Source organism: Rhipicephalus sanguineus, chromosome 10 (assembly GCF_013339695.2).
Source record: "Rhipicephalus sanguineus isolate Rsan-2018 chromosome 10, BIME_Rsan_1.4, whole genome shotgun sequence".
NCBI classification, from domain to species: domain Eukaryota; kingdom Metazoa; phylum Arthropoda; class Arachnida; order Ixodida; family Ixodidae; genus Rhipicephalus; species Rhipicephalus sanguineus.
The window spans coordinates 75,786,516-75,814,264 of record NC_051185.1 but is presented as its reverse complement, the minus strand read 5'-3'; the positions used below and the strand labels follow the sequence as shown (position 1 = coordinate 75,814,264).

At 44.7% G+C, this 27,749-nt stretch overlaps 1 protein-coding gene across 2 annotated transcripts in view; it reads left to right on the top strand.

Annotated features, from left to right (window-relative positions):
* LOC119372142 (DNA-binding protein inhibitor ID-4) overlaps nt 1-18,074 on the top strand; it is a 68,708-nt gene extending 50,634 nt beyond the window's left edge. Inside the window, exons 1-2 of one of the 2 annotated variants that reach the window (XM_037642600.2) lie at nt 16,548-17,039; nt 17,754-18,074. In XM_037642600.2, coding sequence (XP_037498528.1) covers nt 16,701-17,039; nt 17,754-17,837 — 423 coding nt within the window. In that variant the 5' untranslated portion in view covers nt 16,548-16,700 and the 3' untranslated portion in view covers nt 17,838-18,074. Of the gene's footprint in view, nt 1-16,547; nt 17,040-17,753 lie in introns of those variants that run through there. The other variant, XM_049420249.1, reaches the window with a different exon arrangement.
* The last annotated feature ends 9,675 nt before the right edge of the window (nt 18,075-27,749 follow it).

Below are 27,749 nucleotides of genomic sequence, written 5' to 3'. Positions count from 1 at the left end.
CGGTGCCGCAATGCTCCCCCCTCCCCTCCACAATTTTTTTCTACCATTACCACATACTTACGCGAAGGGAGGGGGTTACCTTCACGCTTAGGTGCTGGAACATGAGCCGCTAGATAATGTAGATAGAGTGAGAATCGCTGTTCCTTAGTGCCAGGTAACATGCAGGTAACCGTAGTCGCATGCCCGTGCAGGTAACAGTATAGCATACGGGAGATGGGTGCTTAAAGATACGCATGACGAAAAGGAGACAGTTTGAGAGCGCTTGGAAATGTATTAAGGCCAAAATCTTAGCGGTCGCGCCCCCTTTGTGCATCCCCTTGCTGAAGCTCATGGTCACGTCATCATGACGCCACAGATCACCAAAATTAATTATGTCATCACGACGTCAGTGTGAAGTCATGACATGACGTGACATGATGACGTAATCGCACAACATCGTCGCTTGCTCAAGTGTGGCCCGATTTGGGAGGTTGGGCAGCGTACGTCTCCTCTGAAGCAGAAAGCCTCTTGGAAGAAGATGAGCAATTCAATTGACTGATAAGGTCAGGGTAATTTAATGCTGTCTCTCACGCAACACCTCGATGCCTTGAAGGCATTCTGGTCCCTGATTGTATAACTTGACGAATTGCCAACTGTGAAAGACAGAAGAAAGCAGTAACGATAGCTGTGCCTGCAGCTTCTTGACACAAGAGTGCACGCGCGCGTTTTTGGAACCACTCTCTCATTTAACAGCAAAACAGGTGGGTTTCTTGTGGCAGTCGAAATGCAAGGTATCGGAGGACAGTAGCCCACGATATATGTTGTGAAGACTCGCTTTATTCTAATCGCGCTAAAGGTGTCACAGGCAGATCATTATGAAATATCCAGACAAGGAGGTCGTAGAACTAGAAAGAGATGATGATATTGCCACGTGAGCTCCTGTTTGTATTTCTATGTAACCTTAGCAGTGACCATTTCATCCTAGAAATCAACGTTCGCATCACACCCGCTCCTCCGAAGACGTACAAGTACGCCGACTGGTACCTTTTCCGAAGCTTGAGGGGTAGCGAGTACAGACAAGGAGAAACCTTCGAAGAGCTCCTGGAAAATCTAAAAAGTACTGTGGCTAATGCCTCTGAAGAAATAAGCTTGGACCTGGAGGTGCCAGCCATGGACTCCAGACTAGCACACCTCCTGGAGGCGAAGAACGCGTTGAGAGAACGATGGAAACAGCAAAAGCTAAACAGGAGGCTGCGATATAAACTAACTGAAATAAACAAAAAGATCGAAGAACACTCCAGAAAGCTGAGTGCGCAGCAATGGGACGAGGTTTGTAATGAGGCGGACGGTAAAATGAGAAGAGGAAGCAAGTGGAGCCTTCTCAAGAACCTATTCGCCGACAGCAACAAACCGACCAAGAGCAATGCGCGGATAATGATCGAAAGGCTCATCCATCTGCACACGAATGAAGGCACTATTCCCCGGGATTTTGCTGACACCCTGGCAGACATATACCTGCCGGTAGAGACTAAATCTCTCCCCTGGGACGACGCGAGACGCGAGTACAAGGGGACACCTCAATCCTCGCTGGATCGTCCTTTCGAGGTATCGGAGATTGTGCACGCCCTTCACGACCTAAACGGCCGCTCGGCCCCCGGTCCAGATGGACTCACAAACAAACTGCTCAGAAATCTAGATGACAAAGCCATACAAATCATTACGAGCAAGATCAACGCTGTATGGACTGAAGGCCGGGTGCCGGATGACTGGAGAACTGCTAATGTAATCCTTATTCCCAAACCCGGAAAACCGCTCCATGCAGAGAACTTGAGACCTATCTCCCTTACTTCGTGCCTCGGGAAGGTCGCCGAACATGCTATTCACAACAGAATTGCTGAGCACATTGAAGAAAACAGCCTATTCCGCCACAATCTCATAGGCTTCCGAACATCGCTCTCAACGCAAGACGCAATGCTCCTCATCAGGAGCGCCGTCATTGACAATAAATCCAGAGACGTAAAAGGCATCCTGGCGCTCGACCTAACCAAGGCCTTCGACACGGTCAGGTACGAACACATCCTCAACGAAATCTCCACTTTAGATCTCGGAGTAAATTTCCACAACGATGTACGATCGTTTTTGGCTGACCGAACGGCCACCATAAACATTGAACAAATCAGAAGCCGAAAGCACAATTAAGCTAGGCAACATCGGCACCCCGCAAGGGTCAGTGCTTTCGCCGCTTCTTTTCAACATCGCTATGCACGATTTGTCCAACCAACTCTCAAGAGTCCAGGGGGTAGGACACGCGATTTACGCGGACGACATTACCATTTGGTCTGCCAGCGGCCCACTAGGCGCTCTGGAGCAGAACCTGCAGCAAGCGCTGGACACCACAGAAGCTTTTCTTAAAAATACGGGACTGAAGCTGTCTCCCACCAAATCAGAGCTCCTTCTGTGCAAACGCGGCCCCAGGAAGGGACAGCCCCTTAGCTACCTCCCCGTTCACCTAAGTACCAGGGACGGAGGCAGTATCCCCAGGTGTAAAACAATCAAGGTCCTGGGTATGGTCATTGGGGCTTACAGCGGTGACAACGTGGAGGCACTCAAACACATAGAAAAGAGTGTCCTCAACTTCACCAGGATTATATCACGGGTCGCCAACAGGAGGGACGGCCTGAAAGAAGACAACCTCGTGAAAGTATTTCAGGCCTTTCTCATCAGCCACGTAACATACGCCGCCCCTTTCCTCAACTGGAAGAAGACAGAGCTCAATAAAATCGATACACTACTTAGAACAGGATTGAAAAGGGTCCTCAGCCTCCCTCGAAATACTAGTACGGAACGACTCCTCCAATTGGGCCTGCACAATACAGCTACCGAACTGTTTGAGGCACAGCGGCACGCCCAAATTAGTCGGCTCTCGCTCTCAAGGGCGGGCAACGAGATCTTGTTAGAAGCCGGCATTCAGCCCCTCTTCATGCCGCCAGAGAAGTCACAACTTTGCAAAAACGCCACGCAAGCGATAACAGTTGATCCGATTCCCAGAAACATACACCCGACCCACAACGAAGGACGGAGAAAAGCGAGAGCCAAGGCCACACTCGCCAAGATCATGCGCAACGAAACGCAAGTCCTCTTTGTTGACGCTGCAAGATATTGGAATCGAGGCGCTTACGCCGTCTCCGTGGTGGACGCCCATGGCTCGCTCGTCAACGCAGCCACGGTAGTTACCAACTTCACCCACGAAGCAGAAGAAATGGCCATTGCGGTGGCCCTTCAAAGCTGCACGGAAGCCTCTATCATTTACTCAGACTCCCCCGTATGAAAATGGTGATGTCCGGGAAATGTCCTTTCTGTTTCCCATTGACGTCCTACATGACCTTTATGGTTCCTCTTCCTTTTTGTGACCTGCAGGACGCTACTTTATGTTTACGAAACCCTTCCTCGGCCTATCGAAGGATTCCTTCTTGTCTCCTGTAGGATGTGTCCTTTATGTTTACGGCAGGATGTTACCTGGCAGCGAACTATATGTTACCGGCAGGAGCACCCGAGCTCATAAGTGGGTAACATGTGGTAGTACAAACACATTTTTTGTCAGTGCCGTAGCCAGAGGGGGGTTTGGGGGTGCCGAAGCCCACCCCCAAAATTTTTGCATTATAACACACACACATAAATATATATATATATTTTCTGGGGGGGGGCTAGCCCCCCCGAAATTTTGATGGTTATGATGATTTCGGGGGGGGCTAGCCCCCCCCGAAATTTTGATGGTTTTGATGATTTCGAGGGTATATATAATAAACACCCCCTCCATCAAAATTTCGGGGGGGGGGGGCGGCGGCCTAGCCCCCCCCCCCCCCGAAAAAAGTCCTGGCTGTGGAATAAACTAATATATATATTATATATATATATATATATATATGTATATATATATATATATATATATATATATAATCAGGCCCGTAGCCAGGAAATATGTTTTTCGCGGGGGGGGGGGGGCGGGCCACTTGTGAAAACCTTGACGTTTTCAGAAAGGACACCTACTTCACCAAAAATTTCGGGGAGGGGGGGGGGGCTTGGGCCCCACGGGCCCCCACCCCCTTGGCTATGGACCTATTATATAAAATATTATATATAATATAATATATATATATATTTTTTTTTTTTTGTCGTCGCACTGGATAAAGTTGTATTTGATACTTTTTTAGTTTGACATAAGCGCAATCATTGCATAACAATCTCGCGTGTAGACATCTGCACTAATTGTATAACATTAATTCACGACACACGAACGTTTTGTGGCGATTATTAGCATCGTTGTTCATGTGTTCAAAATTTTTTCAAATTTCGCGCGCTTAGATTTCGATTTTTTTTTTCCGAGGTCAAGACATTGTACGCCTCAACTATTTATGTACATTATATTTACCTAATTTTTTTTTAATATTTGAAAGCGTAAATTCAGGTTTTTAGTTAGCGCGATGCGCAAATGCGGTATACGTCTGCGAGGCTGATACCACGTGATATCACTTTTTCTTGTTTTGCGGTTGCTGCACGTTGCACGCCGCGTCGCAAAGGGTCGAGCAGGCCGAGTTTGAGTGAATTTTTCCCTTGTTTGAAGTGTGCTTGCGCCTTGTGCTCGTCCTGTGTGTTCTACCGGTGCTGCTTATTACGAGGATGCGCTATACTCAAGCGAAGACCGGCTGCTTCATATCGTGGAGCACTCACCAGGTATGTACCACGTTGCTGCTGTCAGCGCTTGGTTAACACCGAGAGCGCGATAATAACGCCGTTAACCAAGTTTTTCTTAACCAGTAGACGATAAATGAGCTTTTATTAACGTAGCGAGCTTGTTTGTGTCTATCATTTCACCAGGATCAAGGCACGTTTGTGTGATTTTAAGCGCGGGCGAGCTTTTTCTTTTGTTTGACGCGTAAACTAGAGTGCGCATGCGCGGCTGTGATTCGGCGGGGGATTTGAACAGAGTTGTGGCGGTGCCCTCCTCTGTCGGCAGTGGTGTTGGAGGGTGGCCCCGCTCGCGGTAAACTACTATTTTGGCTTAATAGATGGGCGAAGACGGCGTTTGTTAGCTATAAGCGTCGATCGTGCCTAAGGCGCGTATGCTTGGACCTGTTAGTAATTCATGCTCACTTTTTTAGCGCACTGAACTCTTCTACGTCAGTTCCATATGCTGCGCGTACTCTTTTCAATAGCTACAGGATCGTTATAATAGCAATGTTTTGACTACTATCAGAGAGATGTGTTTTCCTCCTTGCGGGTGGTCAAACGTGTGCATGTGTATGCATCCGCGCTGGCACGTATCTTTAACTGCCGTGATACTCGGGTTGATGCGTGTGCGTGATCTTGAAATAGCATGTTGCTTCGTCTTAGGTACGGCTCGCGAAGCTTGAACTTACGCTGAGGTGTTCATACAGCCTGTTTCGTGAAATTCGGCCGATGTTTTCACCCGCAACATAGGTTGCCTGATGCGGCCGGCACCCGTGCGTGTTAAGCCGTACGTTAAACTTGAACTGTACTCCAGCGAATCCTTCATGTCTATTTGGGGCAGAATTGTCGCACCTAAACAGTGCAAGCGCTAATTCGAGCATCAGTCCACGCGTTCGAGCACAACTTTTTTATTCTGCTTGTTTCTGTCGTGTTTGGCTTTTGTTATTTTGTTCTGGTTATTAAGAATTGTATACACCTCGCCCCACCTTGGCGTTAAAACTTCGCTAAACACTTACTTGTACGGGTACGAACATTATAAACAGCTTGTACCACCACCTCCAGTGACATTTCTGGTAGATGAAAAGCTTAACGGTCTATCGGATAAAGTAAATTCTCTAGGCATGCGCTACAGATGTTAAAAAGGATCCGTGGTATGTGCAACATATGAACATCTTATTTATTGCTCATAACTTGCAATAATGTTATACATACTTCACGGTATGCATGCATAAGTCATGCATGTGTTGCTGTTCAAATGTAAAATTAGACAATGTATTGTATCTGAGAACACAACAAATCTAGACTGTTTTTTCACGCTGTTAGCATTGAAACAATTATACAACTCCAGAAATAACGTTCATCGAATGTTTATTGTGTATTTGCTAAATTGTGGTTAATAGCTTCCAGGATTCTGGTTGCCAGAGATTGTTGCAGAAGCCTGCATGCTTTATTGGGATGGCATGTGGTTCAAGATTGGTGCCTTGTAAGTCTTAGCATTTCCACCTTTTTCTCCACATGGCCATTAGACAGCCTGTGATGCATTAGTGAGGAGTATTGCTTTTTTAGCCAACCAGAATCATTGAACCTAATGACCGCAATTTAGCAGCACACAATAGTAGAGTGAAACCAATTTCTGACATTATATAATCATCCCAATGTGAGCAGCCTGAAGAAAGCTACGTTAGTTGTGTTTGCAAGCAGACATAATTTAATTTTACATGTTACGTGCAATGGATACATGATGAATGTGCATAATGTCATGTATTGCAGTGCTATTGTGCTCTTGTGCAATAATAAAATATTCAATGGTGCATATTGCTTGCATTCCCTTTAAGGAACACAGCGTATAAGTATCATAATAAAGCTACAGGAACACAAATGTGCCTGTGTGAATGCATACTCACACATAGGTTTGGCTAGCTGCAAGAACAGAATTTACCGATAGCAGCCAATGATATTACTCACGCACAGAACTTTCAATTACACGTGGTTGACACATACAGCAAACAGGGGGCATATTTTCCTAAGAGCTGTAACGTTGCGTTAGTACGTGAGCAAGCTAAAATGGTAAGGTTAGATCCTCGACATCAAAAGCATAAAAAGTTCTTCCACAACACGCATTTTATTGCATTTATTTCGGAGCATTCCCTTATGTATATCTCACCTGAGTGGAGTCAGGTGCCATCGAATATGGTGGCCGTGCACTGCATCTATACCCACACAGAACTAAGAACACAATTCCAGCATGATGGGAACATACTGTACGTTAAGCTCTTGTGAAACATTTCGTGACTACTCCTTCTGTATTTTAGGCTTCAGGGTACGAATGTACTGTAGAGAAAGCACACCCTAGCGTACCCTGCATTATGCAGGAGCATATTCAAGCACATTTCTTACACATCTGCGATGAGGAAATTCCATATTCTTTCATAACGTTGCGACTGTGTTCACCAAGAATGCATCAAACAAGTTTTCTTGTAACTTCTCTAGTTTCTGTACGTCCTGCTTGTTTTAAACTTATCTAAAATATAATGTTCCAGAATCAGTTAAAAAAGAACGTGTGAGGAATTGAGCTTTGCTAACAGACACTAGTGTCACTAAATTGTTATTTTGTTGTTTCCATTGCAGCATATACGTGCTCCTTGTGCAAAGTGAGTGTGAAAGAAATCCGGACAAGCCTGTCATCAATGGTGGCTCATGGACAAGTTCGTTGCTGATGTACAGCAGCTGCGCATGGCTTCTGTTTCCTGTACAAGGGGAACTGCACTGAGAACAGCGGAGTGGGCACTTCAACCACCTGTTTGCTGTATTCAAGTAGCTCACATGTAGAGGGTGTTCAAAATTAAGCTGTTTGTTTTTCTTATAAAAAAGTCCGCACTGTAGGTCACGTCAAAGCCACCTTTGCAGATAAGTTATTATCCAGGGGGGCACAAGTGGGACAATAATTATTGCTGTCAGCCGTGCAATTAACTGAGATTTAATAATGAACTTTTTAGTGACTGCAGCAAGCGGGCATGTATGTATTAAGAAGTTTGAGCCAGCTGCATTTCTACACGATTCCACTTCAAAGAATTCTAGCATGTCTGAGCTCAGAGATCCTGCTGCAAAGTTTAATTCTGGCTTGCATCATTGCACATGCAGGACCTTGAGCACTGGCACAAAGCTCCTCCCTGATGTGCCAGGTTTAATGTTACAGCGGGTCGAAGGCATAGGCAAACATGATAATGGTTACCCTTTTCCTGCGGGCTGGTGATAGCAAGCAGTGACTGCTCGTCACACCAGGGAGTAATATTTTGCTGATCCTCACCGCCTTGCATCATGTAAACCACAATTAAACTTTGCAGCGGGATATCTCGCAGCAGAGACATGCTAGAAGAATTCTTCCAAGTGGAACTGTGTAGAAACACGACTGCCTCCAACTTTTCAATACAAAGACGCCCGCTTGCTGTAGTCACTAAAAATTTCATTATTTAATCTTAGTTAATTGGGCGGCTGACAGCAGTAATGTCTTACTTTGTGTCCCCATGGACACATAACTTACCTGCAAAGTTGGTTTTCATGTTTTTCCCAGGGCTGAATTTTAATGCAACCATAAAGCACAATCCTGAATGTGTCAATGTTGCTTCCTTAGCTTTGTATTTTGTCTTTTCAAAATCTATTGAGTGAGCGGCTCTCTCGACTCGTGTGTCATGTTTTAATTCATATCTTATGTGCAGTTATCATTTTTAAAAGTGAACTTTCAATTTTGTGATAAGGCAGTAGTGCATCAATTCACTATTTTATTTTCACCTTAATATTCACCGTACATTTTGTAATATTTTTTTTTCACAGGGTCATTTTTTATTTTATTTATACAAGTACCTGCAGCGCCACGAGGGCATTATTGCAGGGGGAACTGCACAAATGCTTTTCTAATCATACATATTCCATTGTCTTCCGGAAATTCATTTCCTATGTGCAATCATGTGATGTCCTGCTATGATGCCTAATCATATTTAACTTTGTTAATGATAACTTACAGAAGGCATTCTGAAATGTTGAAATGTAAGTCTCGGCATTGGGAGATGAATGGTGGCGACCATTTTTTAAACTACACTGTTTTGTCTGCTTGCTTAGTTGTGTGAAGTATAGTAATAATAATTGTTTGGATTAACCACAATATGATTATGAGGACGTCGTAGCGGAGAGCTCCTGAAATTTCGACCTCCTGGGTTCTATAAGGTGCACTAAGTAGATGGGCCTCAAGCATTTCTTCCTCGATCAAAAATGTGGCCACCGCGGCCGGGATTCATTCGCGTGACCTTCGGTTCAGCAGTCAAGGGTGACTTACAGTGTACTACTTTTGTGTGGGCTATAGTTTGCTTTAAATTATGCATGCTAAGTATGGCATTTTGGTGCCAACCACACATCTCTGGTAGTGCACTGATGTTGTGTTTGCCACATTCCTAATTTATTACAGTATTTAATTTTAGTATGCATTTATTGTGAGCAGCTCTGGGTAGCACACTGACGTTTGTCACATTCCTCATTTATTGCAGTATTTTTTATTTGTGTATTCTGAGTTTGTTGCGAAGTTATGATTGTTCCACTTCTTCCACTCTAGAAGGTTGCATACATTTGTAATTAACCCATGAAGCCCAACAAGTCACTCTGATACACTTAGGTGTGCAAAGCTTATCTAAGAAGCCCATAGTGTTTATAATGCCTGGAAAGTGCCTCTTGGTCATAAATTGCTGTCATGATGAGTTTCTTAAAACATTTGTTTTTGCGTTTTTCAGAAATGAACGTACTCTTCATTACCAAAAAAGATGCAGAACAAGTTAAACCTTTTAAAATGTTAATGATGTGTTGAGGCGTTATGGGGTTAAGCCTGATATGTTAATCTTATTTTTCTTCAACCGCCGACATATGTACGTTGCCAGTTTGAATATTGTCTATGAAATGCTCTAAACTGTACAGTGTAAATGATAATAAATGAGTAATATTGCAGAGTTTTGTATGCGTGTATATCCAAATTATAGCAACCGTAATATGCTGCATCATACAGGCAATGCAATGGCCTAATTTCTGGTCTGCGTAAAAGGTGGCTACTTATAGGACACATACAGGACGGACACTTTGAGGAGACAGAAAGTCAGCGGCCAAATCGCGACATCTGGGAGACATAAAGGACGGTTACATATCGGATACATACAGGACGGTCACAGATGGGACACATACAGGACGGACACTTGGAGGACACAGAAAGTAAGCGGCCAAATCGCGACATCTGGGAGACATACAGGTTGTGTCCTCATGTTGCCTCGGGGAACCATACAGTACACTTCCAGGACATCACCATTTTCATAAGGGCCAGGACAGCCATAAGAACTTTTTCGGCTGCCCTCGTCTCTTCGAAGGCAGCTACGGTTGTCAACAAGCTCTTCTACCAAGAAAGGGGCGAAGATAATTTCCCGTCCTCACACATTACATGGTTCCCGGCTCACATGGGAAACATTTCCGGATCTCCTTCCTGCAACCCAAACGAGCGGGCACACCAACTGGCGCGAGAGCTCACTTTCCGCGTCTGCGGTCCATCCCCTCGCTTCAATGCAGTCTGCAGGAACCTCGATAACAAAGAACCGCTCGTGTCATACCACGAACTCACCTGTCATCATAGGTTAGGACGTCGAACTTTTCCTCCTCCTCACACAAAGCTCAACAGAGCACAAGCAATCACTTACAGACAGTTGCGGACTCGAACCTACATAACACCGACGACACTAAGCAGGATAAATCCTGACTTTGCCCGCACTGTGGCCACGAATATAACAGTTTTGAGCACATGCTCTGGCTGTGCCCTGCCAACGCGGGTACAGACTTTTCTGACCAGTCCTCATGGGACTCAGCGCTTCGAAGCACAGAGCTTATAGCTCAGCTCAAGGCTGTCCAGAGGGCCCGGGCCGTCGCCGAAGGACTCTGTCTACCGGCCCCGACCTGGGTGCCGCCGGATTGATTGGCGGGGCCTTCGGCACCGCTTTCTTTCTCCTCAGGACCTGAAGAAAGTTCGTACTCACTCACTCACTCTATGTAACCGGTCCGTCACACGTATAACCACTGCCTTTCGCAAACCGCGCCCAATGTCTAGGAAGCTTCCAGATTATTTTAGAATCTTCTGAGGCTTGAGCGCGCAAACGCGAGCAGTTGAGTTTATTCTGGAAGTAGCGCGGCAACCAGCGATAAGACTCGACTGTTCGATGCCACATATAAAAACGCCGGCGCGACAAGCATCAGATCAGTTTTCATCGACTGCCGACGATCTGTTCGCCGCCATCAGTGTATAGCTTGAATTGCTTGAACTCTGCTCCTTTCATTTTCCGAGCACAGGTTCGCCCATATAAACAGTTTCGTTTTGAACGCGCCGACTGCAGCCTTCGACCACGTCACGACCACGTGACAATAAGCAAGATATGATGATTTCTTGCTCTCCGGCATGTTTGCGCAGCTCAAATTGAACGAGGACAGATGAGAGGAAACAGCACAGTCCACAACACAATTTACACTGTGCAAGTATGCCGGTGCTAAATCTCCAGCTATAGCCCTATCGATACCGTTCTATCAAGTTACATTTCTGTGCTCACCTTGCCTTGCAAGCGGCTGCCTGAAGCGTGACAGTATTATGAAATGCGTCTGGTATACGCCTCTATTAATAATTGTAGGAGTTTTACATCTCAGAACCACGATATGATGAGTGCTCGATATAGCCATAGGAAACCGGACATTTTTGGCGCCGTAGTTGTCCGCTGCCACCGCCGCCGCTGCCGCCGCCGGTGTCCGTAACCACTATTGCTCGAAATAAATTATTTCGAGCGATAGTGGTTACGGACACCGGCGGCGGCGGCGGCGGTGGCGGCGGACAACTACGGCGCCAAAAACGGCCCTTGTTGTGATCTCATAACAGCTTTCGCTGTAAAATGCAAGGCAGGTGCGTCATAGCGGTCGCACGTATACTCATGCATGTGGCCTATCTTAAACGCGTGTTATCTCTGTCACCCGTGCAGCGCCGCGCCTCACACTCCGACACCCGTGTTGACCTCTTTACTACATTTGTTTCTTTCTATCGCATGTATAATGCTCCATCCGAACTGTTTCCTTCGTCCATGCCGGAAAGCGGACCTTCATCCACGTGCTTATAGCGACGCAACACTTCAGCCGCTACACGCAACAACGACGGCAATGCGTTCATATCTATAGGCAACAATGAAATATGGCAACGTGAAGTGACAAGTCACCTCGATAAAATATCAGATTGAAACCATATCAGAAACCGCTCATCGCCAACCGCCCCCCCCATCGAGAGAGCATAAATTATTGGAAAATGGAACATATATACAAATATGCATGCGACCGGCGAACCTTCGAAGGCCGCATTTCTTTACGCCGCGCCGACACTGCGTTTTTCGCGTATGACACCGCAAGCAAAATGTGCGAGTTATAAAAGCATCGCTTGAAAAGTGTGGACGTACACTTTTTTTCTTCTATCAGACGTATAGAATGAGATCGAAGCTCCGCTACCGCACACGAATATATACGGAGGTCTCGTCACGCAAAAGAGCCTTTTTAGCAAGTTACAGAAATATACGGTAGGCAAATACTGTACGGTATTACGGTACTACTCCTCCTTTCTCGCTCATTATATTTTTACCCATTGTAGTTCCAGTGAACAAACCCCAACACCACAAGAACTTTTTCAAAAATTACTGTGAGGTTGTCACGCCTCATTGTTGCTTGTCAGCCTACGTATTACCGAGGAACCTGTCGCTCGGGGGACGCACTGCGAGTCTGCCACTATACAACTCGGATTAGCTTATTAAGTAAATAAACGGGCGGGAAAACAGGAGGGGTACGGTAAGACGTACCGTATTTGTGTACCGTATTTCCGTAAAGATGCTGCGCCGTGCTTCCTATTGGGCTGCAGAAATTAGGCGTCTTATTCTTCCTCAAATCGCTACCAACATTTCCGTAACTTGTAAAAGACTCTAAAATCTCAGAAGGAGGAGCTTTTGACCCGCGCATTTCGGCCTCTGTAGATTACTGCGTGCCGTCGTTGCTTGTACGTCAGTCACAGGTCGACCCAGATGTGTCGCTGGTGTCCATGTGCCGCCCCCAATGTGACCCCGTTCCTTCTCGATGTCGCTGGCGAATACGGTTATCCGGAGGTGACGGTGCAGAAATTTTTAAGTAAAGTCATCACGCTAGTGCGCCCTCATGTTTCAACACTGACGATGTATAATCATTTGCAACTTGTTGGAGAAGAACATTAATTAATAATCTCTGTCACCGAGAAATAAGTATTCAGGAATGTTGCTTAAACAATGTTGAAACAAAGACAAGCTGTATATGGTAGCATACACAGCAACAGTAACCATAACGTAGCATATACAGTAAGTCCACTCCAAATTATTTCTGAAATATCTACTATACGCTCCCACTCACCCCCTTTGCTTCGAAAACCAGAATCCTGAATAAGCGCTTGAAGTTGCTTCGCTGACAACTCAATTGGAACGCCTAGTTTAAACATAGATATAACGACAATTTGACTCAAATTTTAACATACAACAGCTGTAAAGTCTATCATGACACTTGCAACATTACGAGGTCGCTTTCGAACGAGCAACTATATTTATAGTAACATGAACGACATGTCAATGTACTATAACATTTTTTTTTAACATCGCATATATACATAGTCGTTATAAAGTGGGTACGCGAAGCCTTGCGCGATGTGCGCAATATATTAAAAAAAAAAGACAATGCGTGGGCGAAGTGTCACAGCCATCTCTCTATTATCGAGGCCTCGTCAATCATGCTGTTTCAATACTACCCACACCTATTTCATGTTATACCGCCCACTGTGCGCCTTCGGTGGGCGGTACGTAGGTCTTTCGGCTGCAGGCACGTTTAAAGACTGGAATGTTCGTTTTTCGTTTTTTTTAAATTCCCATCGTGGGCGCGTGCGCAGTCGGCCTAAGTTAATTAAAACTGTCTGATCCAAGAGGACAGCGAAAGCTCACACGGCATTAAAGCCACTTAAAATTTCATGTGCTCATTTTTTTTTTAGTTTGGTTTGTTTATATCAATAATGATTTACTGATAAGCTGTTTGTTTCTAAACCTATTCTTTCAACACTTTCCTAAACAAGGTATCGTTCGATTCATGGCCGATCGCTCGGAGTTGGTTGAGCCAGGTGTCAGAGAATCGACCGACCGACCGTTGGTTGGTCGCGCACCATGAGCGCGTGGCATGTAAATCATGTTCTACACGACATGCAATTCATGATTTTCATGTTACCACCTGTGATTTATGTTCTTCATATAGTCACGTCACACAATACCAAATTTTGAACGTTTTCGTGTGAATTATGTAAGAGCAGTGGAAGGCGCTTTCGGAGTTACCCTGCTCCCCGTTCGGAAGCATGAATACTGCAGGAATGCAAAGAGCGTAAAAATAAGCGCACACACGAAAATAACGAAACAAAAAAGAAACATTTAAGTTGTGGAAACGCCAATAGCAGTGATGCTGACCCGTAACAACACATTATGCCAACGGGAACAAATTAAGAATGAGAAAGAAGCAACGAAAAAAATTCGGCAGATCCCACGCACTATGGCAATCGATGTAATGCGAAGCAGCCAGCAAAGAGTTGCATACGTCGCCTCGTTTGCCTTTGAGGCAAATGAAGTCATTCATGTCATGACATCTAGTTCACTGTGTATCGCACGTTTGTCATGGACTCATGCGTGTACAATCGTTAATATAATGAAACGTATATTCTGGTATAGGCAATGCATGACCTGTCGTTTATGTTCGTCACGCACTCATGCCATGCCATACCAATTTTGGTGTATATCCAGCTAACGAAATGGCCGGAAGCGCACCAAGACGGTGTCATGTAAATCATGCCGTACATGACATGTATGTTATGACTTGCGTGTTAGGACAGGTCAATTATGTTCGTCATACAGCACGTCACGCAGTACCAGTCTTGGTATATTTCAAGCTAGGGAAACGGCTGTGAGCGCACCATGAGCGTGGCATGTAAATCATGCTGTACAGGAAATGCATGTCATGATTGTCATGTCACCACCTGCCATTAGTGTTCATCAATCAGTCGCGTCGCGCAACACCAATGTTGGTGGATGTCAAGCTAGCGAAACGGTCGCGAGCAGAACATGAACGTGGCATGTAAATCATGCCTTACACGACATTTATGTCTTGATTGTCATGTTACCACCTGTCGTTTATGTTCGTCGTACAGTTAGTGTCATGTAATACCAATTTTGGCGTATATCAAGCTAACGAAACGGCCGCGAGCGCACCATGAGCGTGGCGTGTAAATCATGTTCTACATGACATGCAAGTCATGATTTTCATGTTACCACCTGTGATTTATGTTCTTCATACAGTCACGTCACGCAATACCAAATTTGGTACATGTCAAGATTGCGAAACGGCCGCAAGCGCATCATGAGCGGGGCATGTATGTCATAGCGTACATGACACGCATATCATAATTTCATGTTGCCACATGTCATTTATGTTAGCCACACAGAAATGCTTCGTCGTACCAATTTTGGTATATATGCTTATAATTAAACGGTCGAGAGCGCCTCGAGACCCTGTTATGTAAATCATGTTGTACTTGACATGCGTGCCATGATCTGCACGATAGGACCTGTCACTTATGTTTGTCAGACAGTCTTGTCACGCCGTACCAATTTAGGTGTATATCAAGTTTACGAAACGGCTGCAAGAGCACCAAGGCCGTGGCATGTAAATCCTGCCGTTCATGATATGCATATCATGATTTTCATGTTATGACCTATCATTTATGTTCGTCATACAGTCATGTTGTGCCATACCAATTTTTGGTATATGTCCCATTAACGAAACGGCCAGGAGAGCACGAAGTCGTAGGCAGATAGATAGATAGATAGATAGATAGATAGATAGATAGATAGATAGATAGATAGATAGATAGATAGATAGATAGATAGATAGATAGATAGATAGATAGATAGATAGATAGATAGATAGATAGATAGATAGATAGATACGCTCAAAGTCCAAAAGTTCGCTAAGAAATGCTTCGCATTTAAAAATGCTCGAAGAGGGATTGCGAGGGGGCAGGGGGGGGGGTATTGGTAGTAAGAGAGGTGCGGTGAAAAAGAGAGTAAATTTCATTTTGATTACACAAACCAAAGTCCGGGTCTAAGAAGAAAAAAGAAATGACCCGCTGCTCCGAGAGGTGAACCGAGAAGTCGTACGGTGCCCGTTGAGCAAAAACCGAACCGCACTCCCGGCGACCGCACAGGTGCAAGGGTAGGTAATGGGGCCCTCCCTCCTCTGCAGAGGGCATTCTGCAGACCGTGAGCAGCTGGCTTGCGTTGGGACAGAAACGACTCGTGTGGGAAAGGACCGAGAAAGAACCCCGTCAAAAGGAAAAAGAAAAAAAAAGTGGGAGTGCACATAGCAAAATTACACAACAAAAGCGCGTTGCGCCCCACGAACACATTTCAGGAGAAGTCGCGCACCTGTGGATCCGAGCAGTTAGGCGGAACAAAAACCGCGCCCTCGTGGCGGTGGCGCGTCGGTCGCTCCCTTCTGCCTTGGCCGACCGGTGTCGCCCTCTCTCGAATAAACGTTCAACTACGAAGCACCCCCGACGTGCGCCGCGATTGGTGGACGCTTCTCCATCAGCGCTCCCGCCCACGACTGCCGTCATTGGGCGGGACGCCTTCGCACCATCATAAAAGTTGCGCACCCGGGCCGATTCTTTACATCGCTCCCCGAGCTCGCTTCGCAACAAGCAACAGCGCTCCCGCGAGCCTTACTTGAACATTTAAATTGATTACTCGCCGTGACGGAGAGAGGGTACCGCGGCTCCCCATCAACTTGGATTACCGCCGAAGAAGAACAGTCTCCCCGGCCACTTCGGATTAAGGAACAAAAACATGAAGGCACGCACCGAGCAAGTCATCAGCCGATGCATGGCCAAGTTGTCCGAAGGGCGCGTGTCCCGCAAAGAGCGCGACCACGAAGAGATGCACACCCTGTTTGGAAAGCTCAAAGAGCTGGTTCCCACCATGCCCCGAAACAAGAAACTGACCAAGCTGGACATCATCCAGAACGTCATAGACTATATCCTCGACCTGGAGATAGCGCTGGAGACTCACCCGGCGAACTTCTCTTCTTCGCGTCCCTCGGCGTCCGCTGCGAGTCCGGTGCGACACCCTTTGGGTGTGCTACCTCCTTCGGCCAATTCGGCGCTCAACACTTGCTCACCGAAAGAGGTATGTTAATGTCTGTACTATCGCTTGCTTTCCGCAGCGCGATGTGCTGCAGTCATTCTTTTGAAGACGCAAAACAAAACCGTACGGGGATGCAATCATATTTTTTTTTTATTTATGTTGCTGAATGCTTGTCGTAACGCGAGTTATGTTCGTTGAGCTCCGCGCTTCAGTACTTCAGGATTTCGTTAGGACTTGATTAGCAATATGACGATGAGAAAGAAAAAGAGCTCCCGCAGTGCAGTTGTACCGTTCTTGCTTTTTAAATGCGAAGCATTTCTTAGTTGTTGCAGAGCAAGCATTGTCCTCCGTAGCGGCGAAAGAGTTGAGGCATGCTCGCATACGTTCTGATTTCATGGAATAGCACTTTCAGGATCAGGTGTCTAATATTGTGTAGCTAAGAAATATAACTCTACATGATTGCCTGGACTGTTTCCTTACTATTCTGACATTTGTACTTCAAATAAGGCATGGCGTTGCGCATGTTGTAAAAATGAAAAAAAAGAACTTAGAAAAAAGGCCTCGTCTTTTTCGGTCCCGTGCAACTTTGCTCGGGCGAACATGCATGTATCAACATAGGAAAAAAAAGAAACGTTCTCCGTATAAATCTGGTTTACCTCTTCGTTTGGCTCCCATTAGGATTGACCTGATAGCAGTAGCGCTGTTGACTGCATCGCCTAAATTTTCGCTATTTTGCTTCTTTTACCGTTCTTGCAGGTATCCAACACCGACAAAGCCCCTAGTCATTTCGCGGAGTTGCTGTCGGCAGCGGTGTCGCCAAATCGTCCGGTGTCCTGCTAAGGACTCTAGTCTCCCATCTCAGTTCAATCGGGGCCAAGCCTTCGACCATCGGTTCATCGTCGAAGCGGGGGCTTGCGCCTGTAGCCACGGGCGTCGAAGAAAAACTTCATCATCGCTGACAACAGCCGAGCGTACGCTGTTGCTGGCCCGGAAGCCTGCTGATGCAAAGACTGCGCTCTGGAAAGTCGTAGCCACATTGTGATACCACATCGAACCAGCTGCACCTGGGTTAAAGTCAGTTAGGTGAGTTTCCAACCCTTCTCCAAGTGTTTATTACATATCCCGGTGCTAGACGCTTGTATTTACACGACTTTTACTGTGAGCATTCACATGACACAAATTCAGGTTTTAATATCATGGTCATGTCAGTGATCTGGGGCTCATGAATTGCATTTTGTATTTGTTATGCAGTGTCTTCAAGCAGTACCTAGCAGCTTCCGAGTCTGCAAACGACTGTGCCGTGAGGCAGCCAACCTACTGGAGAAACCCCTTTTCAGTTCCACCAGCTCGCCTTAGTGGTAAGTGTACCAAACCTATCATGTTATCTCAAGGTGTAAAGCTCTCGTGAGCGACTATGCGAGCAGTGAGAGCCACTACGTATAGTACGAATACACAGCCATTTTTAACAGCGCGATCTCGTCGGCAGTATTAAAGGCACTCATACTGTTTAGCTTTTTTTTTAATATGCTTCTTTCGTGTATCTTCATTATGTTTGCTAAAATTATGGGACAAGTAAATAGTATTTGTCTGGGGTCGATGCAACAATGTCGAGTAGTACGAGACAAATAGATCGTTCACTGCCTGTGGCATAGCAGCTTATCACACTGTAGGAACGCCAATGCAGTGAAGAGAAATGTATCTTAAATGGTAGGTCAGTATTGCAGCATGGGAAGAGAACTGAAAAAATGTGCACAAAACACCAACTCTGACATAGTTCACACAGGGCCCTGGTTAGTGCAAATAAATCATTTTTGCTAAAGTTTTGTCTTATGACATGCCGGAATTTGTAGGAGAAGAATGCCTGCTGAGGTTACTCATAGGCGTAGCTCGGTACATGCTAAATGTTTCTATTACAGAAAGCTCACCACTGATTAAAAAAAAAAACGTGATAGTAGAATGCCACATCTTTATTACGTGCTCTTGCTAGCCACACGATTCATACGCGTATCAAAGCATAATCATTTAATTATTATATTGCTTCAAGCTGTCCGCGGAATTTGTCGGCTACATTATGCAGTTAGCATCAGCATTTTTCCCACGCTAGCTCTGAAAAAAATTCAGGTGTTACGTTTATGCCTGCTACCGGGCTACACAAATAGCTTCATTCTTTGTTGATTCATTTTGTTCCCTGCAACTCTTTAGTAATATGCACTGTTTCTTCTTATTTACGCAGGTGTAGGCTCACTCTGGAAGTATACAGGAAGGAACCAACGTCACATGGTGCAAGGCATGCAAGCCCTGGAGGACTTAATAACCAAAGAAATCAAGAAATCACTGCCGCCATAATCGACAAAGCGCATATAGCGTCTGCCACAGTGGATCCAAGACATCAAGCTACATAGATTGTTTGCAAAAGCAATAAAAGGCCGAGGTTGTGCAATGTAAATTAAGAGTCTTTTCGTGTCTCACATCATGAAAGAGGTCATAATGCGTACACGTAGAAGCAGCGCAATCATGCTACACAATTTATATGACTCTTATTTTTTGCATAGTACACTATTTGGTTGTGGAAATCAGCGCCGTAAAGCACAGCGAATTAGAGTTGTACCCAGGAGTGATTCTCACTGCATGAAGTCGCCTCCCCTACTTTAAAGACGGGAACTATACGGTTTCTTTTTTTTTTCCTGACCGTAATATTTGGTTTCATTCGCATGCACGAATATCTTATAAACGTCCGTGCACATCACCGTTGCTATATTTGATGAACAGGGGACCCGCAGTATTTTAATAAAGCCGTTTTGTACACCTTAGCTGAAGGAGATACTCGCAACGTAACATGGAGAAGTTTTGTTCAGGTGGTCTCCGGTTTAAATTGGATTACTGCTTAAAGCCATTCATTTTTATCGTGTTTTATATCAATTATAACCAATGTTTCCCACCTAGTCCACGAAGAAAGCACAGAAGGGTTCGAAAACCGTGGATTACAATTGATCTGTATGAGAGGATCAATTTCCGACATAACCTATTTCAAGTATTTTATTCAGATACCCTAAGGGCCCAGAAGGCATTACATAGGGGGGGATACAGTTAATGTGGCAAATAAATAAAATACACACTGAACAATGAAATCAGAGTACATGAATAAGTAAACATCGAATGGTGTAAAAGCAACTACGTGTGACAGTATTATAATACGTAAAAAAACAATCATAAAGTAAAGTTTCATAACAATAAACATCATCAGTATCACATGAAACTTCTTAAAAGGCACGAGATGAAAATGATCATTGCGAATATAAAAAGACGCGAAATAAATGGAAAAGGACATAACGAGGGCAAAACCGGAGTACTACATAAATAGGTTTCTTAATGCTGCCAGTAACTCCAGAGTAATATGGGAAACATTCAGGGAGATAACAAAAAAAAAAATGTCCAAGAGATTTCCTTAAAACGTACTTGTGGGCTAGTTGGTTGGTCATATTCACGATGAACGGCAGCGCACGCTGGGTTAAGACAGAAACACAAAACACGAAAAAAAGGACGACACAAGCGCTGAACTTCAACTGATCTTTATTGACCACCACAGTTGCTTAAATAGCATCTTGTTGCGCATGCGTGTAGCATCTGGCAGAGCAACTTCAATAGACAATCCCATGAGCAACAAAACCCAGAAGCCGCGATCAAATCACAAGGCAAAAGCGAAAGATTACAAAAAAACCGATAAAACCAACACCAAAAACCAAACCACAACACGTGTTAATACCTAAAAACTTCCGCTCTTTTGAAGATAGAGCAACCGATGGGCAGCTAATGCAGTCTTCCCTCCTTTCCAAAATTTCTGCCGCTTCTAAAATTTCACGTGCAATTTTGCCTTTTTCCCTACACACCACCCTCGTGTTGCCCAACATGGGTGCGCAGCCGCAGTCCCTGCAGTGAATGGCAAGGTGGCCTGCATCTTTCTTGGAGCAGTGATAACTGTGCTCTGTGAGCCTCGTGTTGAGGCATCTACCCGATTGGCCAACGTACACCTTATCACACGTCAGCGGTATAGAATATACGACACAAAAAGGCCAATTCGCAGAGCAAACAGAGGGAAGCATGCTCGATAAAGCACAGGAACCCTTACGTCACCTGCACCGAATGTGTCGTATATTCTATACCGCTGACGTGTGATAAGGTGTACGTTGGCCAACGGTAGATGCCTCAACACGAGGCTCACAGAGCACAGTTATCACTGCTCCAAGAAAGATGCAGGCCACCTTGCCATTCACTGCAGGGACTGCGGCTGCGCACCCATGTTGGGCAACACGAGGGTGGTGTGTAGGGAAAAAGGCAAAATTGCACGTGAAATTTTAGAATCGGCAGAAATTTTGGAAAGGAGGGAAGACTGCATTAGCTGCCCATCGGTTGCTCTATCTTCAAAAGAGCGGAAGTTTTTAGGTATTAACACGTGATGTGGTTTGGTTTTTGGTGTTGGTTTTATCGGTTTTTTTGTAATCTTTCGCTTTTGCCTTGTGATTTGATCGCGGCTTCTGGGTTTTGTTGCTCATGGGATTGTCTATTGAACTTGCTCTGCCAGATGCTACACGCATGCGCAACAAGATGTTATTTAAGCAACTGTGGTGGTCAATAAAGATCAGTTGAAGTTCAGCGCTTGTGTCGTCCTTTTTTTCGTGTTTTGTGTTTCTGTCTTAACCCAGCGTGCGCTGCCGTTCATCGTGAATCCAAGAGATTGCAAGGTCCACTTCCAGAAACCAGAGACATGCGAGAAGATTATAGCAGATTTCTTTGACCAACATTTTCTTTCAGCGGGTGCTTCCACAAAATATTCTCCTCACTTACCCTGCGAAACTTATATTGCCGAAAACTCCTTCTCATCAATGTTCCTATCTCCAACAGATCATGATGAGGTACAAAAGATTACAATGTCCCTAAAGGACAACTGCGCCTGTGGAGCGGATGACGTCAAAGCTAAACTGTTAAAAGCGGTTAGCAGTAAATTTCAGTTCCACTGACGCATCTGTAACATCATGAGGTTAATTGGCAAAATTACAAGCAAAAGTCACCGCACTTCACAAAGGAGGGTGATTTGACGATTTAAACAATTATATGTATATACTTTATTTATTTATTTATTTATTTATTTATTTATTTATTTATTTATTTATTTATTTATTAGTACCTTACAGCGCCCTAGTGGGGCATTTTGTAAGGGGGGCAATACAGCATGTACAAAAAGAGATAAATATACATAGGTGAAATACTGATTATTACAGATGTAACTGAACACACGAACATAGAAATGCAAAATATACTAAAACAGCAAAATGTATCTAAAGGCGTTACACAAAAGATAATATAAAGTAACTATTTAAACACCAACAGTTTAACAAGATACAATAACTGCCGAATGAGTTTTTCGCAAATAACTGAACACGGAGCATAGAATAAAAACGGGGAAAAAAGAAAAAGAGAACATACCGGCTACAGCAGTGCAACGCCATACATCAAATTTCGGCGCATAAATATTTTTTGAGCTTGTTTAAAAACTATGCGTGATCTCGCCGTGATGCGAGATCATCTGGAAGGTCATTCCACAAACGAATCGCTCGTGGAAGAGTCGAAAAGTTGAAAGTGTCAGTTTCACCGTACATGCGTGATAAGCTAAAGTTGTTATGTAATCGGCGTGAAGTTCGATGAGCTAGAATAAGGTGAACAGATGGCATCATGCTGGTGTGGATGAGTTTGTGGAATAGTGATAAAAGGGAAATGTCACGACGAATTTTTAGTGGCTCGAGTGCAAGGCCTTGTTTAATCTGTGTTATGCTAGACGGGTAGCTGTAATTACGCGTAATGAATCGACTGGCTCGGTTCTGGATAGATTCTAACATGTTAATTAGATATTGTTGATGCGGTGACCAAATGGAGGAGGCGTACTCTTGTTGCGGACGGATTAAAGCAAGATACGCGAATTTGCGTACATCGGAAGGAGAACTGTATAAATTACGGCGTAGAAAACCTAATGATCTTGATCCGTTAGCACAGATGCAAGTGATATGTGTGGACCAGGAAAGATTAGGAGTTAGGTTTATCCCTAGGTACTTATAATGCTCAGCGCGTTCCACAATGCTGTTACCAATTTTGTATAGGCCACATTCTCAAAGATAGCGAAGCATAATATTAATAAAAGGATAACGCGGTTTCTAGAGGTCCATAATATAATACGTAAGGAGCAATATCGATTTTGTAACAGAAGATTAGCGGAGACGGCCCTCCTGTGATTAAAGAAGCAATTCTCGAGAATACAGAAAACAGAATCTTCACACCAGGTGTCTTTCTAGACTTTAAGAAAGCCTTTGACTGTGTAGAACACGAGCTTCTTTTTCGGAAACTACTTCTACGGCTTCCGTGGTGTGGCATTGTCTCTCATAAAAAACTATTCAACTCACAGTTCATAGTATACAATCATCGATAACTTCGAATCTGACACTAGCCCTATAAAATATGGAGTACCTCAGGGATCCTTCATAGACCGGGGCTGTTTTTACTATGTATGAATGATATTGTTCATATAGAAGGGCGTCAGAAATTTAGTACTATATGCGGATGGCACTAACGTCTTTTTTTCTTTCTGGGATTAATTTGGACGACATCTTTACGGAGCCGAATACATGGTTAGGAAAACTTCGCTTCTGGTTGGATGCTAATAAGCTTCAACTCAATACAAAGGAAACTGAATACAGTTGAAGCCCGCAATAACGAAATCGTCGGGGAAAGCACAAAATTTCGTTCTTGCGGGAATTTATGTTGGCGCGAGAATGCGGCAGAAAAGACATGGAATTTACAAAAAACACATTTTATTTCCAAAAGTGAGTAAGTTTGCTTTGGCGGGCCTTACCATGCAGCAATTTCATGCCTCTCGATAGGGAATCTCGTTTGCCATGGCACAAAGTTCAGTGACGGCGGCACTGCGCTGCTGCAGTACCGTCATCAAGTGCGCCTACGGCGAACCTTCTTCCGGCTCCGCTGGATCAGCGCAGATCAGCGCAGAATCGTGGACAGCGAGCTGCACGCAACGCCGAATTCTTCGGCGATGTCCATTTTTTTCCTGTCGGTTCCACCTCACTGATGATTGCAGCCTTATCTTCCAGCGTGATGAACTTACGCTTTTTCGTTGGAGGCGGCATCTTCGCAGGCAGCGAAATCGGACGAAGCAATCGCAACACACAGTTCCCGTTGCACCAAGCGACCAAGCAAACGCTCCACAAATGGCTCCACACACTCGACCATCTTACAGTAACCATGTGCGCGCAAAGCCGACAAAGCCAAGCACAGAGCCAAGCCAACGAACGAAACTCCATGAGGAATGTGGATTTGGCTACGCGTAGTCCGCGATAATGAGCAGGTGTTTCGACAAGCCATCATCATCATCATCATTGTCCCCAGCTTTATGTTTTTTTGTATACAATGATGGCGGCTGCTTCTCAAGTGCGCTTGTAGCGATAGTTTGGCACAATTTAAGTGTAGCATAAATGCATTTCAGCAGTTTTCAAATATAGTTAATGTTGCGAGAGTAGATTATTTTGCGCACTCGTGTTTCAAAAATTTCGTTAATGAGGGACTGCGGCATGAATATATTTCGTAGTCGCGAGTTACGAAATGCACTGACTCCTATGGGCGTTCGCCGGTGCTCCGAAAATGTTTCGTTGCGGTGAGAATTTCGTTCCCTCGGGATTTAGTTATCGCGGGTTTCGACTGTATGTCTTATTCAAAGCTAAGGGAATGGCATATCAACAAACCCCACTATGGGCGTCGACAGGGGGCGCAAAAGGAGCACTTGCCCCCCTGAAGCCGCACCAGTACCTGCTCCCATCCAAGCTTCATCAGCGCTCTCAACCACCCACGGGTTTGTACACCCACCCCCTAAGAAAAAATATTGCCGACACTCATGAACCCCACCTCTGAAATTTCAGGGAACACTGCTACAACAGACAACAACCATCCGATTCCTAGGGGTAATATTGCGTAAGAGCCTTTCATGGACACCGCATCTTGACTCACTAAGGACTGATGTCTCCAAGGCAATCAGATTAGTAAATAAATTAAGGTACTTTCTACCGCCCGACGCTAAGCGACAGGTTTATTATGCCTTTAAACAATAATGTTTCACATACTCCTCTCTGGTCTCGTCTACAACTATCGAGATGAATTTAAATTAACTTTTATCGTTGCAAAAGCGGGCAGTAGAAGCAGTTGGAAACATCCCACAAGCTGTGAGTACAACTCCTTATTTCTGCTACTACAACATATTGCCGATAAAGCACCTTCTTAAACTAACGTAGTCACTGGAAATAATGCGCCAATACAGAATTAATAAAACGCTCCTCGAAGAAAATATCCGATCAAGAACACCCAATGAACTACGTAAAAACAGAATAGTCAAATCCCGATCACGTACAAACTACGGCCTACAAAAATTAGCAACATTAATACAAGACATCCTAAACGAATACCAGGGTATATTAAGCCTACTGCAAAATAATCTCCCGAACACCATTTAAAAAGAAAGTGAAATAATTAATTTTTCTGAGTTCTAGAGTATGTGCTAAGTTATGCATTGCTGTGTTTTTCAAGTGCTGTATAATGTATATTGCGTAATATTTTAAAACAGATAATGCCACAATGTGTACTCCACTGTTTGAAGCTTTTCATCTTGCGTTTTTTTTTCCTCTTAAAGCAGAAGACTAGTTTTCTTATTCATTGTTTCTTGTAGTGTTCCATACACGTGTTTTGCAGTTGTGCAATTTGGAAACGAGAGATTGCATTGCTGCAGCTCCTGTCTGGGTGCCGTAGCCTATAGTCATTCACCTTTCGGGCCTTTCGCTACGCCTCCCAAGACAATTGTAAATTGTCTCGAATAAATCATCAATCAATCAATCAATCAATCAATCAATCAATCAATCAATCACTCAATCAATCAATCAATCACTCAATCAATCAATCAATCAAGTTGTGGGTGCGACGAAATCTCGTCTGGTTGCGGATGGAACATTGGTGAAAGTTCAGAAAGACTCCCGACCTAAGTGAAAATATATTTGCTGTGATCTTTCTGCTTCCATACGGGACTCTTAATTATATATGGTGTTTTCTGGCGCAAGGGCCATTTGATGACCAACGAGCGCCAGGTCGTGTGACAGAAGATATGAACAATGATTGTGGTAAGCGGCTGTATGAGGACCTTAAGATTCTGCGCACAATAGGTGCGCAAAACATATGCACAATAGGGGCGTAAAACATAAGTATTAAAATCATGAGAGTGACGTGAAATGTGTGTAGTGAGAATGAATGGCGAGTGGTTGTAATGATAAAGCTACGGGTATGGCAGGAGCACGAATGCCTCGTCAATGCTCTGGAGTCCAACGGCTGCGAGGCAGCTGCTTCCTTTAAAGGAATACTGACACGATTTTGAGACATCGCAAAAGGGACATTTTTCGTTTCCTTGGTCTACAGTGTCAACACTGTCCACACACCGGAGTCAGAGAACACGCGTAAAATATTTTAATTTGACCTTGAAGTTTTCGTCGCTGATCATCTTCAAGACAGCCCCACTGCAAAGGACATTATCTCGACGAGTGAATACAGTTCCCCCGAGTTTGCGAGTTCTGCGTCCTGCATGCAGCCTAAATCGTAGAAATCATTGTCAGGGTCACTGGACGACAGTTCGCTCATCATTGCTTATGTGCACCGCGAGCAGACAACGCATTTGCCGTTAGTACGTTGGGAGTTTCTGTATCCCCGTGACGTGACACTGCTATGAAACGTCACTGAGAATCCGCCCCCTCGATACCGAAGCCGAAAGTGTATTCTTAATGTAGCGGTAATTAAAATATATACGATGCATTCCCAGGCACCACAATACTCGTTTTATGTTTCTCGACGCCAGTATATTTATTTAGAGCAACAACCTGAAAATTTTTAAAATTCGTGTCAGTACTTTTTTTAAGCGCAACTACCACAGCAGCAGCCTCTGTTAAGAGGCTGCGCTACGGAATGCCTAAGTAAATGACGTAAAAGCTATGCACGTCTTTAAAAAAAAAAGTCACAGTTACGCCGCAAGGGCGAAGCAATGAATGCAAATCGCAAGAAATTTGAATGTGACACGTAGAACGACAAGCAGCTCGATACTTGTAGCGTGCCGCTGAAGCACAAAGAAAGATGATCGAAACGAATGCACAAGTATAATTATAATAATTGTTGGGGTTTAACGTCCAAAACCATGATATGATTAGGAGAGACGCCATAGTTGAGGGCTCCGGAAATTATGAGCACCTAGGGTTCTTTAACGTGCACCTAAATCTAAGTACACGGGCCTCTATAGCATTTTCGCCTCCATCGAAAATGCGGCCGCCGCGGCCGGGATTCCATCCCGCGACCTGCGGGTCAGTAGCCTGGCACCTTAACCACTAGACAACCGTGGTGGGTGTACATGTATACACAGGGCAAGCGTAAACTAACAACTGCCACAGTTGTTAGGTCTTAGTGCTTGAGCAACGCGCTGCAAGTGGCGACAATGGAGAATCAGACTTCTTTTAAACTGAGGCGCGTGGAGTGACCCTTCCGCGTCTCCTGTCACACGGACAAAACGCGCATCAAAGAACCCTAGGTGTGCCCGGCGGTCTTTTAACCCTTCCACATGCTATGTACACAATTGTGTACACCACTTGTTTTTGCTATTTGTATCAACTAGGGACT